This window comes from Hemicordylus capensis, chromosome 1 (genome assembly GCF_027244095.1).
Source record: "Hemicordylus capensis ecotype Gifberg chromosome 1, rHemCap1.1.pri, whole genome shotgun sequence".
Taxonomy (NCBI): Eukaryota; Metazoa; Chordata; class Lepidosauria; order Squamata; family Cordylidae; genus Hemicordylus; species Hemicordylus capensis.
Window position 1 is genome coordinate 43,649,521 of NC_069657.1, and position 18,095 is coordinate 43,667,615.

At 44.2% G+C, this 18,095-nt stretch overlaps 1 protein-coding gene across 3 annotated transcripts in view; it reads right to left on the reverse strand.

Moving 5' to 3' along the window:
- Positions 1 to 18,095, reverse strand: part of TSHR (thyroid stimulating hormone receptor) — a 119,837-nt gene that overhangs the window by 92,140 nt on the left and 9,602 nt on the right. Inside the window, exon 1 of one of the 3 annotated variants that reach the window (XM_053290776.1) lies at positions 2,785 to 2,914. The exons of the other annotated variants lie outside the window; for them this stretch is intronic. Coding sequence (XP_053146751.1) covers positions 2,785 to 2,816 — 32 coding nt within the window. The 5' untranslated portion in view covers positions 2,817 to 2,914. Of the gene's footprint in view, positions 1 to 2,784; positions 2,915 to 18,095 lie in introns of those variants that run through there. 3 annotated transcript variants of the gene reach the window in all.

Here is an 18,095-nt window from a genome sequence, read left to right on the forward strand (position 1 = left end):
AAAAGCCTAAAGGGGGAAAAATGCCTCTTCTCATATTAACCTGCCCCCACAGCATGTTCACCTGTCCATGTTCACCTTTGGATGTCCCAGCTTTGGCACTGAGGTGGTTATGTGAAGCAGCCCTGCATCACTTCAGGGAACAATTATCTAGACTCATTTCAAACTTGCTTTCCAGCAGGCTATGCCTTGGCCGGCCTGATGGATGATCTCCAGTTGGCTATCGACAGAGGGATTGTGACTCTGCTGATCCCTTTGGACCTCTTGGTGGCTTTCGATACCATTGACCATAGTATCCTTCTGTGTCGTCTGAGGGAGGTGGGATTGGGTTGCATTGTTTTACAGTGGTTCCGTTCCTACCTCTTGAGTAGATTCTAGATGGTGTCACTTGGAGACCATTGCTTTGCAAAGCAAGAGTTACTGCAGGGAGTTCCACAAGGCTCCTTGTCTCTGATGTTGTTTAACATCTACATTAAACCTCTAGGAGAGATCATAAGGAGGTTTGGTGCACTGTGTAATCAATATGCTGATGACACCCAGATCTATTTTTCCATATATCAACCTCACCAGGAATTGGCATACCCTCCCTAAATGCCTGTCTGGAGGTGGTAATGGGCTGGATGAGGGATAACAAACTGAAGTTGAATCCAAATAAGATGGAGGTACTGACTTTGGGGGGCAAGGCTCAAGAGATTATTATTATTTATTATTGTTGTTTATTTGATTTGTATATCACCCTTCCAAAATGGCTCAGGGCGGTTTACAATTAAACCATCTAAAATCTAGATGGTTTAGATCTGCTTGTTCTCAATGGGGTTACACTCCCCCAGAAATATCAGGTACGTAGCTTGGGAGTGCCCCTGTATCCCAAACTCTCTCTGGTTTCTCAAATTGAGGCAGTGGCCAGGAGTGCTTTTTATCAGCTTCACCTACATCCATTTCTGGAGGTAAATGACATTAAAACAGTGGTACATATGCTGGTAACCTCCAGGCTAGACTACTGTAAAGAACTCTACTTTGGGCTGCCTTTGTACATGGTCCAGAAACTACAATTGGTACAGAATGTGGCAGCTAGACTGGTCTCTGCGACAACCCGAAGGGACAACACCAATTTTAAAATAACTGCATTGACTGTGAATAATAGAAAGTGCTGGTTATTACTTATAAAGCCCCCAACAGGTTGGGTCCAGGGTACTTAAGAGAGTGACTTTTCTGTCATGAACCAGTTGCCTATTCAGATCATCTGGAGATGTCTGGTTACAGTTGTTGCCACCGGCTTGTTTGGTGGCAACTCGGGACTGGGCCTTCTCTGTGGCTGCCCCGGGGCTTTTGAATATGCTCCCTGTCAAAATAAGAGCATCTCCTTCTCTGTTCGTTTTTAGGAATACCCTCAAGACATACTTGTTTTCTCAGGCTTTTAACTGAATTAATTTTAAACTGTTTGTTTTTATTCTATGAGATTGTTTTAACATTTTATTCCGTGAAATTGTTTTAATTACTTTTACTCTGTTTTATATTTGTTGTGTTTTAAATTGTGTACACCACCTAGAGATGCAAACATCAAGTGGTATATAAATATAACAAACTCAGAGCTCTGGAGGCATCTCATATTTGGTTCAGACCCACTTCAGGCTGTGTGTCAGGTTTCAAACCCTTCAGTCTGATGAAAGGAATCTTTGCCCCTCTCACACACACCTAAAATTTATTTACAAATACCAGGTAGGAGACAAGTTGCTTTCCTCTATCTTTGTTCCCAGTTAAGTGGGAACAGACAGCTGTGTTCTACGGCTTTACTTTTAAAATGAACCCCACTCGCCCAGTCCTGAGAATGGCATGTGTACTCTTGGGATTTATAGTCTTTTCTGAGGCTGTGGCCATTGCTGCAGTGGCCTCTCTCCTGCCTAGTCCTGTAAACAGTTTTGGGGGTGGACAAAGCAAAGGGGGCTGTGGGCAAAGGGTTTTACCCAGTTTGCTTTGCTTCAGTTCTGCTTCTGCCCCAACCAGATGGCACTTTGCTTCAGGCCAAAGCCAAATAGGCCTCTAATGCTTCACACAGCCCTAGCGGTTACCATGGAAGATGGCTTTTGAGGGGGGGGGGGTGCCCCAATAATGAAACTCCCCACATAGGGAGGTCCACCTGGCACCTTCACAGTCCCTTCCACTTCTGTTCTTTCAGGCCTTTCAATGTTCTTAGCAGTTCCTGGATTGATCGGGTGCCATTAAACTTTTATGCATTTTATCCTGCTGTATGGCTTGTAGTTTTACTGCCCTTGCTCTGTCTTGCTGTTTTACTGATGCTTAAATAGTGTTTTATTCTACATTTTTATCTTTGAAATGTTATATGTTGCACAACATATAATATGACATCCTTGGTGAAGAGTAAAATATAAATACACTAGTAGACATGAAGCCCGTTACATTAACGGGCGCTAGAAGAGTTGTGTAGAGAACAGTCTTTCCTCAAGGGCAAGGGACGTGGACTTTCCCTGTTCCTAGGCGTCCCCCTGCCATTGGTCCCCGGCAGCTGGCATGCAGTGATAGACTGCTTCTATTCAAGGAGGCTCCGTTTGGTCATTAGGACTGACAAACCACATACCACCACCCCCAAAACAAACAAACCCTGTCTCCTTCTTTACATGAAAAGGGGCAGGAGGGACTGCCAAATCCTGCACCTGGGCCAGGCTCCCAGAGATTAGAGCTCGCCTGACCCCCCCACCCCCCAGCTCTGCCCAAGCCCTCCTGGCCCAGCAACCTCGCCCTCGTCCTGTCAGGGAGCTGGGGCCTTACCCCGTGCACATGGTATCCCTTGAAGCCCCCATCAGGAATCTCGGAGCTGGAGCCCAGCCCCATGGCTACAGAGAGGCAGGCTCAGGCGCTCAGAGGGGGAGGAAGAGGAGCTGCCGCCACCGCCATTCGCTTTCCATCCACAGCCTTCATCTTCCTCCTGGCCAACACCGCAGCAGCGACTGAGCATGCGCTCACGCCTGGACCACAACGGAGGGAATGGGATTGGGGAAGAGCGGGGGCCTGGACCATAGAGTCTCCGGCGTGCTCACGCCCCAGTGGACGGGGTTACTCGGCAATGGGGAGGGGAGGGGAGGGAGGCGGGGCCATCAGGAATGGGCGGGTTCCTCCCGCGCAGCTTGGAAGGGAGGCAGGGCCTGTTGGGCCGAAGGCTGTACTGGGCTGACGACCAACGAATCAGCACCTGCGCGCGAGACCAGCACTGCCGCAGGGGCAGGAAGGGGCATGACTCATGGTCACTAGGCACGCAGGGTGACGATTGGTTCTCGAGCGGAGGGCAGGGACGGCGGCTCGTGCCTTGTCCGCTGGGGCGGGGCGAGAACCCGCGTTGCTGTGGCCGTTGGTGGTTTTTCACCAGAGGCGTAACTAGGGAAAATGGTGCCCGGGGCAAGCACTGAAATGGCGCCCCCCGCCCCCCCCAACATACTACATTATACTTAGGTTTTCCCTCACAAGCACCCGCTGCCGCTGCTGCCGCCAAGCCAGGCCACTGACTGGCCGCCAGGTGCCAGCAAAGCAATGGGGGGGCGCAGGTGGCGCGGAAGGGACCGCTCGTGGGGAAGGGGGCACCGACGCGCTCCCTTGACTGCTGCAGCGCTGCTGCACTGAGCAGGAAACATTTGTATTAACAAAATTTTTTTAAAAATTTTTTAAAAAATTTGGTCATGGCGGCGCCCCCCACGTGACCAGAAAAGATGGCGACCGGGGCATGTGCCCCCCCTGCCCCCCCTATAGTTACGCCTCTGTTTTTCACCTTTCCGCCGTCCCTCACTCCTGTCTTCAAGGGCAAGGGACGTGGACCTGTCAGCGCGATGGCCGACGCGGACCCTCAAGCCCTGGTACTTGGAGAGGGAGAAACGTAGTTTCCATTGCTGCGTCTGCGCGCGCCACGCATGTGCAGAACACCTGCAAGAGACACGGACGCAGGTACCTTAGGGTTTTATTATATAGGATTACCGTATTTAACCGAATTTAAGACGACTCTTGTAAGAATTCTTACACTCTGAATTTAAGATGTCACCCTTAAAAGTAGAAGTTAAATACAGTTCATACCTGCTTTTACTTGAAAGGAACAGGACTTCGAATTTAAGATGACCTCCTGATTTTTAATATCAAAAAACTTGGGGGGAAACCTAGTCTTAGATCCAGGTAAATATAGTAAATAACAATAAAAGAAAAAAGGTGACAGGTGTCGCTTTTTGATAGACTCAGCTCATACAATGATGGCCTGTGTCAAATCACAAACTTGTGATGGCCTATGTCAAATCAAAAACGCCACACAAACTTGTGCGTATGAGTACTGAGAAAATATGGCAGTGTTTACAGTCTGCTGATCTCCTAAGCACATCCCATGATCCTGTGCACAAGCACAAGAGGTTTATTTTGCTCCAGTTTCTTAGTTACACATTCTGAAATGTAACAGAGAGAGGCATATACTCCAGTTTCAAACAAAGGGGGGAAAGTTCATTTCAATACATTTTGGCAAGACCACTGGCGGGGTGGGAGCACGGAATAGCTGAGCCCTTCCACTAGCAGTTCAAATGAAGGGATTGAAATTGCTGGAATGTATCATGAGTCAAGAAGAGTGCCTAAAGTGCATTTGTGCCTTTGTCAAGCAGTTTTACAGAGAATTTGAGTAGAACTAAATTAAAGTACATACATCTGACAACAAAGGTTACAAGGAGGAAGGAGGTATCCTTACTCCAAGATGTTCTTACAGAAATAAAGGAAGAAAGATGGAAGGGAAAATAATGAATTAAAAAAAGAAAGACGGACAAGAAGGAAAGGAAGGAGCAAATGAGAAAGACAGAGAGGAAGCAAGAAAAAGTGCCTTGCAAAGAGAGTAAAGGAAAACTCAAATATACTTTTCATAAGGTTATACAGACTGAAAGTAAACAGCATTCATCTTTCCCCCTCCTCTATTTATCTTTAAGAAATGAACTGCTTTGTTATTAAACTACATGCCAAACTGCAAAAAATGGTTTCCATTGCATACTTTTTTCTTTCTTTCTTTTTGCATTGCACAAAATGTGTCCAGCTGCAAGTTAGAATAAAACATGGGTCTGCCACATGGACACCTGGTTGGGATGATGCACCACATGTGCCAACAGCCACATCCAAAAGCAAGCAGGGGTCAGAAGCCTAGTGTGTCCTTCAAGGGTTGTTCTGCACTGTGGAGGAATGAGGCCTAGACCTCTTGGGTTTCTGTAAATAAGCCCCCATGTTGTATAGTGTATTAATATTCCCAAAACGCTTCTTGTAAATAAGCCCTGATAAATGAATTGTACTATATTATATTCCCAAAACTTCATTATTGTAAATAGGATGTCTATAGCTGCAAATCCCTGTGCCTGGAGAAGGCTGGCAGGGTCAAAAGTTCAATATTATTTTTTTATAGTTTCACATTTGGTTTAGCATTTGACAGTTGGTTTTTGGAAGAAAAGGAGATTTTAAAAAAGAGAGGGGATTTTTTGTTTGTTCTGACTGGCTGGGCTGAGGAACTGATGGGAAGAAACTACATATATTGGAAGTGTTTAGAGAGGGAGAAACAGAGTCCCGAGAGAGAGTCCAGAGAGACTGAGGCCTGGAAGATGGAGAGGTCAAGAGTCTGCTAGAGAGGACTAAGGAGTCCAAGAGAGAGTCTGGGAAGCCAGAGAAGTCAAGTCTGCTGGAGAGCTGAAGTCAGGAGAGTCCTGGAACAGAGTCCTAGAAGTAAAGAGACAAAGAAGAGTCCTGGAGAAGAGTCCACAGAAAGAGTCCTAGAAGTAAAGCCAACAAAAATCTGCTGGAGAGAGAACTATGGAATCCAAGAGACAGAGTCCAGAGGGAGAGTTCTGGGAGAGATTCCTGGAACAGAGTCCTAGGAGGGAAGTCAACAGAGTCCTCCAAGAGAGTCAGAGGCCTGGAAGATGGGAGAAGTCAAGAGTCTGCTGGAGAGAGGACTAGAGAGTCCTGGAACAGAAGTCTACAGAGGCCTGAGACAGAGTCCTACAGGAAAGTCTTGAGACTCTGAACAGGGGCTTGTACAGAGCCAGGCAGTGATTAAGTTGCTACAGGTTTGTGCTGTATTTTTCTGTAAAAGAAGTGTTTTGATTGAGAAATGTTTTTTTCTTAAAAGTAAAACATTCTTGTTAAACATAGTAGAAGCTTGTTGATTATCTCCACCCAACATCTATAGTCCTTTCTACTCTACTGAGGTTTGGTTTGGGGTTTTTTAAATTTTGGAAGGGCTGTCGCAGTGGACTCAGCCATACCAATAGTTCACTTGGTGAAATGTTAAAAGGGTTAGGAGGAGCAGACAGAGGCTGTACCTCCACATGCACCAAGAAGCTCACTTCTGAAGGTACTCTAATCTCAGTGATTCAGTAGGAGCAAGGGAGTTCCAGGGCAGACTTGAGCAGGATGATCTGAAAGACAAGCTCGTGTCTGGAAGCAGGATTTCAGTCCAGTGATTTAGCTTAGGGCAAGTGAATGGCATGGGCTAGATTTTGAAGAAGGGCAGGGAGTGAGTGGGAAAGCAGGCCATGTGGCTGTGGGGCTTAGGAACATAGGAAGCTGCCATATACTGAGTCAGACCATTGGTCTATCTAGCTCAGTATTGTCTTCACAGACTGGCAGAGGCTTCTCTAGGGTTGCAGGCAGGAATCTCTCTCAGCCCTATCTTGGAGATGCTGCCAGGGAGGGAACTTGAAACTTTCTGCTCTTCCCAGAGCAGTTCCATCCCATGAGGGGAATATCTTACAGCGCTCATACTTCTAGTCTCCCATTTATATGTAACCAGGATGGACCCTGCTTAGCTAAGGGGACAAGTCATGCTTGCTACCACAAGACCAGCTCTCCTTTCTTAACAGGCTTCCAGGGCTATACTGTGCAGTGTGTCCATCAGCAGTCCCGCATTTGGAATCAAACACAAGTTCTGGAGTGCTTGTGGTAATTTATAGGATTTGGGGTTCAAAGTAAAAGGGAGAAGGAACAAAGCAATAGGACTCCCTGAGTTCTACACCTCCAAAGGTTAATAAAGAGGGGAAATCATATACATTGATGTTTTTATTCAGTTCAGGGAAGTAGTGCTACCTTAAGTGGCGCAGTGGGCAAATGCTTGACTAACTAGCAGAAAGCTTCTGGTTTGAATCCTTCCTGGTACTATATCGGGCAGCAGCGATATAGGAAGATGCTGAAAGGCATCATCTCACACTGTGCAGGAGGAGGCAATGGTAAACTGCTCCTATATTCTACCAAAGAAAACCAGAGGGCTCTGTGGGCGCCAGGATTTTGACACACTTTACCAGGGAAGCAGATTGGGTGATCCAGTGCTTCTCGGTCGCTGCCCCGAGATTGTGGAATGTGCTCCCTGCTGAGATACTATCTTCCCCATCTCTGGCAGTTTTCAAAAAAACACCTGAAAACCCATCTTTTTGCCCAAGCTTTCTCAGCATCCTAAAAAATTTTAGGTTTTAATCTCTGGTTTATTTTTAAATTGTTAAGTTGTTTTAAGTTTTCTTAATATGTTTTTATCTTGTTTTATGCTATTGTTAACTGCTCAGAGATTAAAGTTTGGGGCAGTGTACAAATTTGATAGATAAATAAATAAATAAATAAAATATTAAAGAGATTCACAAAGCATGCCAAATTCAGTTAGAAGCTATTTAGTAATTTGATTTATATACCCTACTTCCAAAAATGGCTCAGGGCATTTTACATCAAAATAAAATAATTAATCTATTAATTAAAAACAAAAATATAAAGACAGCATATAACAAATTAATTAAAACATTTAAACAGTTTAAAACCCTGGAGAACCAGGCCAAACATTTGCAGCAGTTAAAAATAATTTACAACAAATTAAAAACCCTGGAAGGCCGGGCCAGATAGATTTTAAGGGCTCTCCTGAAGCTAGGCTTTGTTTTGATTGCATGAGGGTATGGTTGGAACCTTTCCTTTGTCCCGGGGCCCTTGATTTGCCTAAGGAACAATTTAGCTTCATCTAAAGTTCGAGCATTTATACAATCTCCTTCTCAAATGCAAAGCATAATAGTCCTGCCTACCTGATCATCTTGCTTGCTAGTCTATGGGCCAGAAAGGTTGTTCATTACTATCTGGAGCGATTATTAGATGGGCTTTTTCCAGTAGTCTATGATCCTAGTAGAATTACTAGCCATGATGTTTCACCCCCAAATTTCCGGGTTTATATAAACAATAGCCAAAAGCACTTGATAAGCAACAGTGACCATATGGTGGCTAAACAAATTTACTAATGCAATGTATTCTACATGAAATGATAGACCTCTGAAAATAAAAGAGAAATGATAACACTTATTGTTGTGCTAGCATATTGACATCAAACCCACTAAATTGTAACTACAAACTTTTATGGTCACTTAGAAGAGAATTGTCAAGAGAGGTCATTGAGCCCTTTCTCATGATTGGGAGAAAGGGCTCAAAAGGGGCGAGGGGAAGAAAGCCTTGAAATGCTTACCTCCCGCGCAGACAATCTCCCTGCCATTGCCGGCCAGTGGAATGCCTGCCCAGATGACTGCCAGCTGCCCCTGGTAGCACAGAGGTTTGGGGGCCAGGAGGTCCCCAGAGCTCCCAGAAAGCACTGCACAAGTGCAGTATGGCAAGCCTCCTGATGCAGGCCAGGAGGTGTGGTATGGGGAGCTTCCAATCAATCATCTTTATTACGGTCAACGACCAGGACAGGATAAGGTACAGATACAATATAGTAAAACACATGCTAAATGAAATAAAACTCTACAAGCTAAGTATGATTATAATAGTAAAATATAACTCTAAAAACTGTATGGAATTTGTGAAGTAAAATGCTACCGGCCAAGCCTGTAGGAAGATTAATAGAGTAAATGAATAGCTATCCTTAAAAGTAGGGCAATTAAAAGTACAAAATGGTTAAAATAATATATACAAGCTACATAAAAGCAGTGAAGTGAAAAGCAGATTAAAATTATTATACAATCAAGCAAATAATATGCTCAAAGTCCAAACATCTGCTGCCAGATATTAACTGGCAGTCAGGACCCTGCGGATACTGCACACTTCCCCACAGAACCTGGCAACTTTGTACGTGAAGGACCGATTGTCATCTGAGAGCAGCTGGGGAGCTTCCAGATGCAGGCCCGGAAGCTACTTGTGTGTAGGTGCCATGTGGAGCTGTGTGGCACCGACATTCGATCAGTTAGCTGGGGTGAGAGCACGTTCGCGCCCTTAACCCTGGTTAACAGCCAGGGCTCCCTACAGAGTTTGATGCTGGGCCACCGCTGGGAGCCACATGGCTCCCGATAGTTCCCATGTGCAGCAAAGACTGGGCTTGGCTGTCTAAGCCCAGTCTTCGCTGCGCATAGGAACAGCCTCAGTGTCATCATTATCTGCTTCAAGGGATGTTTCAAAGTAATCCTTGTCTTCAGCAGCCTGCTTGTCATATTGCCATGTTTGCCAAGCCACTCTTCAAACAAATATGGATGAGCACTTTACAAGACTGTTTATACCCACAGGACAATGGTTCAAGAACTGACTTGGTGCTGGTTTCCCAAGCATCCACTGAATCAGGGGTTGTTGGATTACAGCACCCATAATCACAGTGGCCACATTGTGCCTGGCGATGATGAGAGTTGGTCCAACCACATATGAGACCCAAGGTTGGTACGTCTTGCGCTGAATGTTAAGTACCTCTGCCATTCTCCATTCATAGCGTTCTAGACTTGGATATCTAAACGCTGGGTCAGGTAGTTTTTCCAAACAAAGGTTGGAAAATTAGCACAGCAAATGTCACAAGTAGCTAGAGTGTTGGATTAGGACCAGGAAGACCTGAATTTGAATCCCCATTCAGCCATGAAACTCCCTGGGTGACTCTGGGCCAGTCATGTATCTCTCAGCCTAACCTACCTCACAGGGTTGTTGAGAGGATAAAAATAAGCATGTACACAGCTCTGAGCTCCTTGGAGGAAAAGCGGAATATAAATTTTATATTATATTATATTATATTATATTATATTATATTATATTATATTATAAAATACTACATCCTTTTTGTAGTACAGCCCTGAACTCTGGTCATGGTTGGCAGGAAGTAGAGACAGGGCCTTTTCAGTTGTGGCCCTTCAGCTTTGGAATGCCCCCCGCAGAGGAGCTTCACCATGCTCCCTCCCTTGGTGTTCTTTAAAAAACAATTAAAGATATATTTTAAAGACAGTCTTTTAAATGTTTTATCAGCTGCTCATATCTGGTAGTTTTTTTAAGTTTGTAGTTTTTAGCTTTTTACTAATAACTTTTAATCTGAAACTTTTGAAATTTGTAATTTCAAATGTAGTTTTAGCTTGGCCTTTTAACATGTTCAATTTTATTTATTTATTTACTTTATATTGTAACTATTTTATTAATGTTGTGAGCTGCCCCAAGCAGTAGTGTACTGGAAGGTGGGATATAAATATTTTAAACAAACAAACAAACAAATAAAATAATGGCTGCAGCTCCACACCTGGTTCCTTTTTATATTACCTGAACATTCGTGCCCCTTCCTGCTGGTCTCTGTCATCACCACTTTGGAGTAGGGTGCCCCCATCCAACCAAGCACAGGACTCACAGGGAGTTATTCAGTATCATATCCTCATTAGTCAATGATATAATTGTACCATTAGACACTCAACTCTCATCCTGATAAAACAGCAATTGATACTTCCTATCCCTACACTTGAATTATCCATGAAGAAGCTCACAGTACTCCCCTGTGTATTTATTTTTTATTTATTTTAATTTCTTGTTGAATTTATATACCACCTTTCATTAAAAACAACCCCAAGGTGGTTTACAAAAGTTAAAAAACATACAATAAAAATGACAATTAAAATATTAAGCTAAAAATATAAAACAAATCTAATTTAAAAACTATAAAATACAAGCATAAAAACTATAAATGAGTAAAAACACATAGAAGCAGCAATAGAAACAGTCATGTAAAAGCCTGGGTAAAAAGCCAAGATTTAAGAAGCTTTCTAAAAACTGATGGAGTCCGAGGAGCGAATGGCCACTGGGACAGCATTCCAAAGTGTATGTGAATACTATCCCAGTATTCATAGGCGAAGCTAACGGGAATTGTTCATTTCAGAAGAAAAGCCTTGTTTTTTAAAGAGAGAGAGAGAATGAGAATGGGTGAAACTTAGGGCCACCTGGGCAAGCAGTGATGAAGAACACATGAATTGTGTTCTAAGCCTGGCTCAAGGGAAAAAGACAAACATTAAAAGAAAAAGAAAAATGCCCTTTAAAAGGGTCAGTCTGACCTAGCTTAAATAAAGCAGTGTACAATTGTTACTTAACATAATCTACACTAAATTGTTTACAGATGTTAAGGTAGATGTTTCCCTCGTTTCTCCATTTAATGAGAGCCTGCGTAAGAGTTTTATCATGGCAGTATCACAACAGGTATTCGTAATTACATGTAAGTCCCAATACAGACAAAGGCTATCCTTTTAATACAATGTATGTCTCAGTAGTTCACAGTTGCATTCCCAGCACAAGTTTCCTGATTGCTATAATGAAGCCTGAAATTGCTTAAATTTTGCAGAATGAAATCCTTGTCCCTGGCAGAGGACCTGTTCTGAACAAATGCACCAATTAAGTCTCAGAAGATTAAAACATTGATCTGAAATATTTCAACAGGGCTTAAGAAACATGGAAGTGTTGTCTGAAAGTCTGCTACCGGAACCACAGATATCATCAATTGCTCTATTAGAGATTTCCAGAAGAGTACACAATAGTGATTTATATTCTTAAAAGCAAACAGATTCACTCATTACCATGGCAACACAATGGGTACCAATTGGCATATGGATGAAACATGAGGGTCTGTGATGGGGAAATGGCAATATAATACATCATATGGTGGCCCAACATACTCCAGATGAGAACCTGAGCGAGTATAAGGCTATACGTCTACTCTGTAGATGTTGCCAATTGTCATCTGGAAACATTTAATTTAGATCTAACAACTGTGAGATTTTTTAAAAATCACAATTTTTAAGTGGGGTTTATGATAGGAAGAAACAACAAATGGAACAACAAACCATTTCAAGCTACGTCCATCTTTCATTTGAAGACATTATTTCATACACAGGTGGCCCTCATTATCTGCGGACTCATGGATCATGGTTCCACGTATCCACAGTTGGGTATTAGAGACTGGGTTTTCCGTGGGTAGAAAAATCAGAAAATTTTGGCCTATCTATGGTGTTGAGTGGCTGGAAAGGATTTCCAATGTCATTTCTGGCCGCCATTTTACAGTGGAGAGGCATTTTTGACTCGACAGAGGAAGAGTGACTCTGTTGGTCCTTTTGGATCTCTCGGCAGCTTTCCAGACTATCAACCATTGTATCCTTCTAGAACATCTGAGAGTGTTGAGGGTGGGAGGCACTGCTTTGTAGTGGTTCCACTCCTACATCTTGGGCAGATTCCAGATGGTGTGACTTGGAGACTGTTGCTCTATAAAATGTGAGTTTTTAAAATGGCGTCCCTCAGGGCTCCATACTGTCTCCAAGCTTTTTAGCATCTATATGAAACCACTGGGATTGATCATTCGGAGATGTGGTGTAGGGTGTTATCAGTATGCTGATAACACCCAAATCTATTTCTCCATGTCAACATCATCAGGATAAGGCATAACATCCCTAAGTGCCTGCCTACAGGCAGTAATGGGCTGGATGAGGGATAATAAATGAAGACTGAATCCAAAAGATGGAAGTAGTAGTTGTGCGGGGTCATAGCTCTAGAGATGATTTTGATCTGCTGGTTCTAGATGGGTTCACACTTCCCCAGAAGGAGCAGGTATACAGTCTGGGAGTGCTTCTGTATCCACACCTCTCCCTGGTATCTCAGGTTGAGGCAGTGGCCAGAAGTGCTTGCTATCAGCCTCAGCTGATTTGCCAGCTGCATCCGTTTCTTGTGATGAATGACCTCAGAACAGTGGTACATATGCTGGTAACCTCCAGACCTGACTACTGCAATGCGATCTATGTGGGGCTGCCTTTGTACATAATCCACAAACTGCAGGTGGTACAGAATGTGGCAGCAAGGTTGGTCTCCGGGTCATCTCAAAGAGACCATATATTACTCCTATAATAAAAGAACTACACTGGCTGCCGATAGGTTTCTGGACAATATACAAAGTGCTGGTTATAACCAACAAAGCCCTAAATGGCTTAGGCTATTTAGAAAGTCTTCTTCACCATGAGCCCCACCTGTCAGGCAGTGGTCTGACTCCGAGGAAGAATTATCTGGTTCGCAGCCCCCCCACCCATGAGGGGACCCTCCTGCAGAATGCTGAGAAAGCAGCCCCTCGGACGGAGCACTCATGTGCTGTAGAACAGCAAGAGGTTGTCGGGGAGCCATTGCTTTCTTCAGATGGGGAGGAGCCGGGACCAAGCAGCAGACTAGTGAGCCACGTGGAACGCCGAAGAGAACGCAGAAAGGAGCAGCGTGTTGCGCAATGCAGAAGCAGCCGGTTGGCTGCAGCGTCTGACAGGGGTGATGTCTGAACTTGCAGCCCAAAGGCAGGCGGGGGCCTTAATTGGCTTCACCTGGCGCGGGACCTTGAAGAACTATAAAGCCAGACCACTCCATCTACACCACGCTCGTTTCAACTGATTGCTCTGGAGTGCAGATTCAGTTTCCAGCTCCCAGAACCCTTGTGCTATTTGCTCCTGGACCCCTGACTTTGGCCTGGATATCAATGTGTGACTTTCTCTGGAACCCTTAGACCCCGGAACCAACAACTCAACCCTTCTTCTGGCGACGACTCTGATTGGACTTGGCATTGACTACCATTTACAGACTGGCGATTCTAGGAGGGGTAATTTCCCTTGTTTCCATCTCCCTCCCATGTACTTGACTGCATTCTGGCTGCTGCTAAACACCGGCTTCACTCCTCCACACGCTAAGCAGCTGCTTTGATTTATTGCAGGAACGCGCACCGCTGACACCACCACCTGTTGAGATCTTCCGGAAAGGCTCGTCTGTAGGTGCCACCAGTTAGTCTGGTGTCCACACAAGGACGGGCCTTTTCTGTTGCTGTCCAGAGACACAGGAATGTGCTCCCTGCTGAAATAAGAGCCTCCCTATCTTTGACAACTTTTAAAAAGTACTTAAAGACTTCTCTCTTCACCCAAGCTTTTTAATTTGACTGTGGTTTAAAATAGTTTTAAGGTTTTTATTTCCTGTGTTTTGATTTGTTTTATGTTGTAAACTGCCCAGAGACAGAAGTTTGGGGTGGTGAACAAATCTGATAGATCAATCAATCAATAAATGTTGTGGCTCTCTGCTGTTTTCGGTGTTTGGGCTGGTGAGCTGGAGACCTGAAGAATACGTTACAGTGGTTTTCTTCTCTTATTTCTACCTCCCTTGCTTTTTTTTTATTTTAGGGGGCCAAAATGGCTGGTGCTCCAGGGAATAGGCCCAGAAAGAGCCAAGGATGCCTGAACCAGGCAAGTTTTAACCCCCAGGAGGCTGGCAGGGGAACCTTCATGGGACACACACACACACCACAGCACCACCTTGGAGATGACCTCAGAGGGGGTAAGTTTTTTAAATAAATAAAAAAAAAATTTTTTAACATTGCTTGTCAAACCACTCAAATCGAACCGGGGGCAGGGTTCGAAGGGGGCCAAAACTAAACTGGTCTGGTTCAGTTCGAGTTCAATTCAAACTTGAACTGAACCAGGCCAGGTGGGTTTGTGCACATCCCTAATCTGCAGTTCCCGAGTGACCAAGAATGACTTCTGATGTAATTTCTGGCTGCTATTTTGAAGCGCAAAGCTATTTTGTGGTTCTTTTTTGTAAAAATGGAAATTTAAAATGAAAAATAAGAGCATTTGGGGGGCATTCCTGGAGAACAAGTTACTATGCTTTTCTATCCTTATTACTGTCCCTCCCTGCTTTTTTAGCAGTTTTTTCAGAGGAAACAAAGCCCCGGATTCCCATAGGGATAAGGTTTCCTTATTCACAGTTTCCGTATTCACGCTAAACGGTGGGACTGGAACCCCCACGAATAACGAGGGCCACCTGTACCGTATTTGTGTTGGACCTGTCTCACTATCCAACACAACTGGGATGGAGAAAAGGCAAATAAAAAGCATACAAGGCATACCAGGCATCAGTATCATGTAGAGTCCTTGCCACAGGAACCCATATGGTGTTGGGAATACTCTCTGGTAGGAGAAACCCTTTTTCATTATAGCAGAGTGCACAGAGGCACAACACAGCAGAATTTGGTTAGGCATGTGTGTATAACTTGGAGCCAGTTCATAGTTTCAAATCAATATATATGGCATTTATTAAAGAACTCCATTCTAGATAGGAAAGTGAGGAGTTAGGATCTAGCTAGCTAGTTGGATGCAGATGGATTCTGCATCTCTGCACACATGGTGCAGGGAGAGGAGCTAGCATGTTGCAAGGTAGAAGGAACAGGAAGAGAGAGGGAGAGAGGAAGGAAGTGGCTGGAAGGAAGGAAGTGTCCCTGAGAGTAGCAATCTACATTCCAAAGGGATAGTGTCAGAGCAGTAGAGAAGGGATGACCAATGTCTTGACCCTCTAGCCCTCTGACTCACTAGTCTGTCTTCCACTGTCTTTGAGACAAGAGACAGCGCAAAGTCCTTCACTTCCAACATATGGATCCTCACCATAGTGTCATTCCCTGGCATTTCTGGGCATACTATTTCATATACCAAGATGGGCAAGATCTCTGCAGGAGACTTTGGCCGGAGGAGACAGTACCTATGGACTGGCATAGCAACTAGACATGCTTATAAACATGAAGTAATACATGTTCCACTTAATCCAATTATTCAAACATTCTGTGAAAGCCAATCCCACCCCTGCACCATCCACCCAGTAGCTCCCACACTCATGACCACGAGTATAGCATTTGTCTAAAGAGAGAAAAATGTGTCCCAGGAGCATATCTAGGGTGGGGCAGGCAGGGCACGTGCCCCGGGTGCCACTTGAAGGGGGGCGCCATTTTTAAATTTTTTTTAAAAAAATTAAAAATGGCCACCGAAAACAAAATGGCCACCACACATGCTCAAATGGCCTTTGTGAGGCCCAGGGCCATGCCAGGCCTCGCAGAGGCCATTTGAGCATGCACGGCAGCCATTTTGTTTTCAGCAGCCATTTTGTTTTTTAAAAAAATTGTTTTTAAAAAATGGCCACAGCATATGCTCAAATGGTCCCTGTGAGGCCCTAGAGGCCAGTGGGGGGAGGGGGAACCTTTGCAGACCCACCCCCCCCAACAGCCTTTAGGAAGCCCCCAAAGGAGCTACAGGTAAAGAAATTTTTTTTAAAAAAATTATAATATAAGTCACTGTACACCTATTCAGACTGGCACTATGTACAGAGAATCAGGGCTTGTGAATACTGAGCTGAAGCTTATGAGCTAGGATCGTATTCATTTGCTCTTATTTTGCTTCTTGTGATAAGTGAGTTAAATTTGATGTCTTAATAATATGGCTATTAATGGTGATTTTGTCTTTGAATCAGTGTGAAATCCTTAGTATTAAGGCTCACTGGGAGTTTCTTGCTCTCTTTCTCTCATTTTAACTGTCTTTCTGAAATACTAGAATATATTCCAAGCAGTGACACAGTTTAGTCCGCATATCCTTTAATTATTTTAAGAATATCTGGGAAAAGTCAAATTCTCTATTTATTTTAAAAACTTATGTAATGGTGATGCTACAATGTATAGTAGAGAATTAGACAGGCACTTCTGTTTAGTTTTCAAAGTACAGCTCCACATAGTATTTGGGTATTTCATGAGCCCCAGCATACTGAAATTGGTAGTTTTCCAGCATTTTTTGGTCTGGCTACATCCACTGCTAAATAGTTTTTGAAAGATTAAAAGATTAACGAGCTTGACTTGTACTTTTCAGCTGATATTATGGTAAAGTTATCTAAAAGATGGGTGTCAGATGTTTGGACAGGGGGCGCAATTTCAGTGCTTGCCCTAGGCGCTATTTTCCCTAGATACGCCTCTGCGTGTTCCTGATCATAGCAGGATCTCTCTCCCTGGGTACAGTGTTTGTCTCTTCAGATAAATGTTGGGCTCATAGGGACAGTTCTCATGATCCGGAAGGCAGTGGAGAGGAAGAGGAGGAGGCACATGCGCTCCCGATTCCCGGCCCATCTGTGTGGTGAAAATGACGCGGAAGCGATTGTGTTCAAGAGTTCAATTGTGGCAGGCAATCCACATCATTGATCTTAGGTCTGAAGTAGGGTGACCAATACTGGTTCCTTGTGAAGCAGCCGCGATTGAACTCTCACACACAGTCCCTTTCTGGTTGTTTTCACTGCACAGACGTGCCACTTCCTCCCTCCACTGCACAACCTTTGACAGCATAACTACGATCACCGGATCATGAAAAGTGGCCCACAGTCAGTGGAGGGATGGGGCTACCTACCTGGCATGTCAGCACCGGGGTTGGGGCTTGCTAACTGGCGCTGTACAATGTCCATAATTACAGGAGGTCTGAATGGAGCATAAGGCAGGGCTGCACAACTTTGGCTCCCCTGCAGATGCTGGCCTATAACTCTGATAATCCTTGACTATTGGCTACTGTAGCTTGGTATGATGGGAGTTGTAGTCCAGCAACAGCGAGAGGACTGAAATTGTGCCACCCTGGTTTAAAGGCAACATGGTAAAGTTGTCCTGAAAGCCAGCTACCACAAATCGGATTCTAGGCTCCTTACAGGGCTAATTTAAAAGTGTTAGTCATGCAAGTGTTGGCGTCACAGATGCTTCAGTGAGCACCAGTACTTTCCTTTAAAATTTTTCTGTGCATACAGACAAGCCAGTACCCCTTATTACCTGCAGAAATATAACACATAACTTTGATGTTCCGTAATTAAGGCTTTTTAGGTTTCTATTTTGTCCATATGAGCTATTTTTCATATGAGCTATTTTGTTCATATGAGCTACTTATAGCCTTGGAGTGCCCTACTTAAATCTATGGAACCATGCATTTCCCATCACTACAACTCCCATCTACTTCCTATCATGTTAAAAACTACATCTGCTGGGTTCT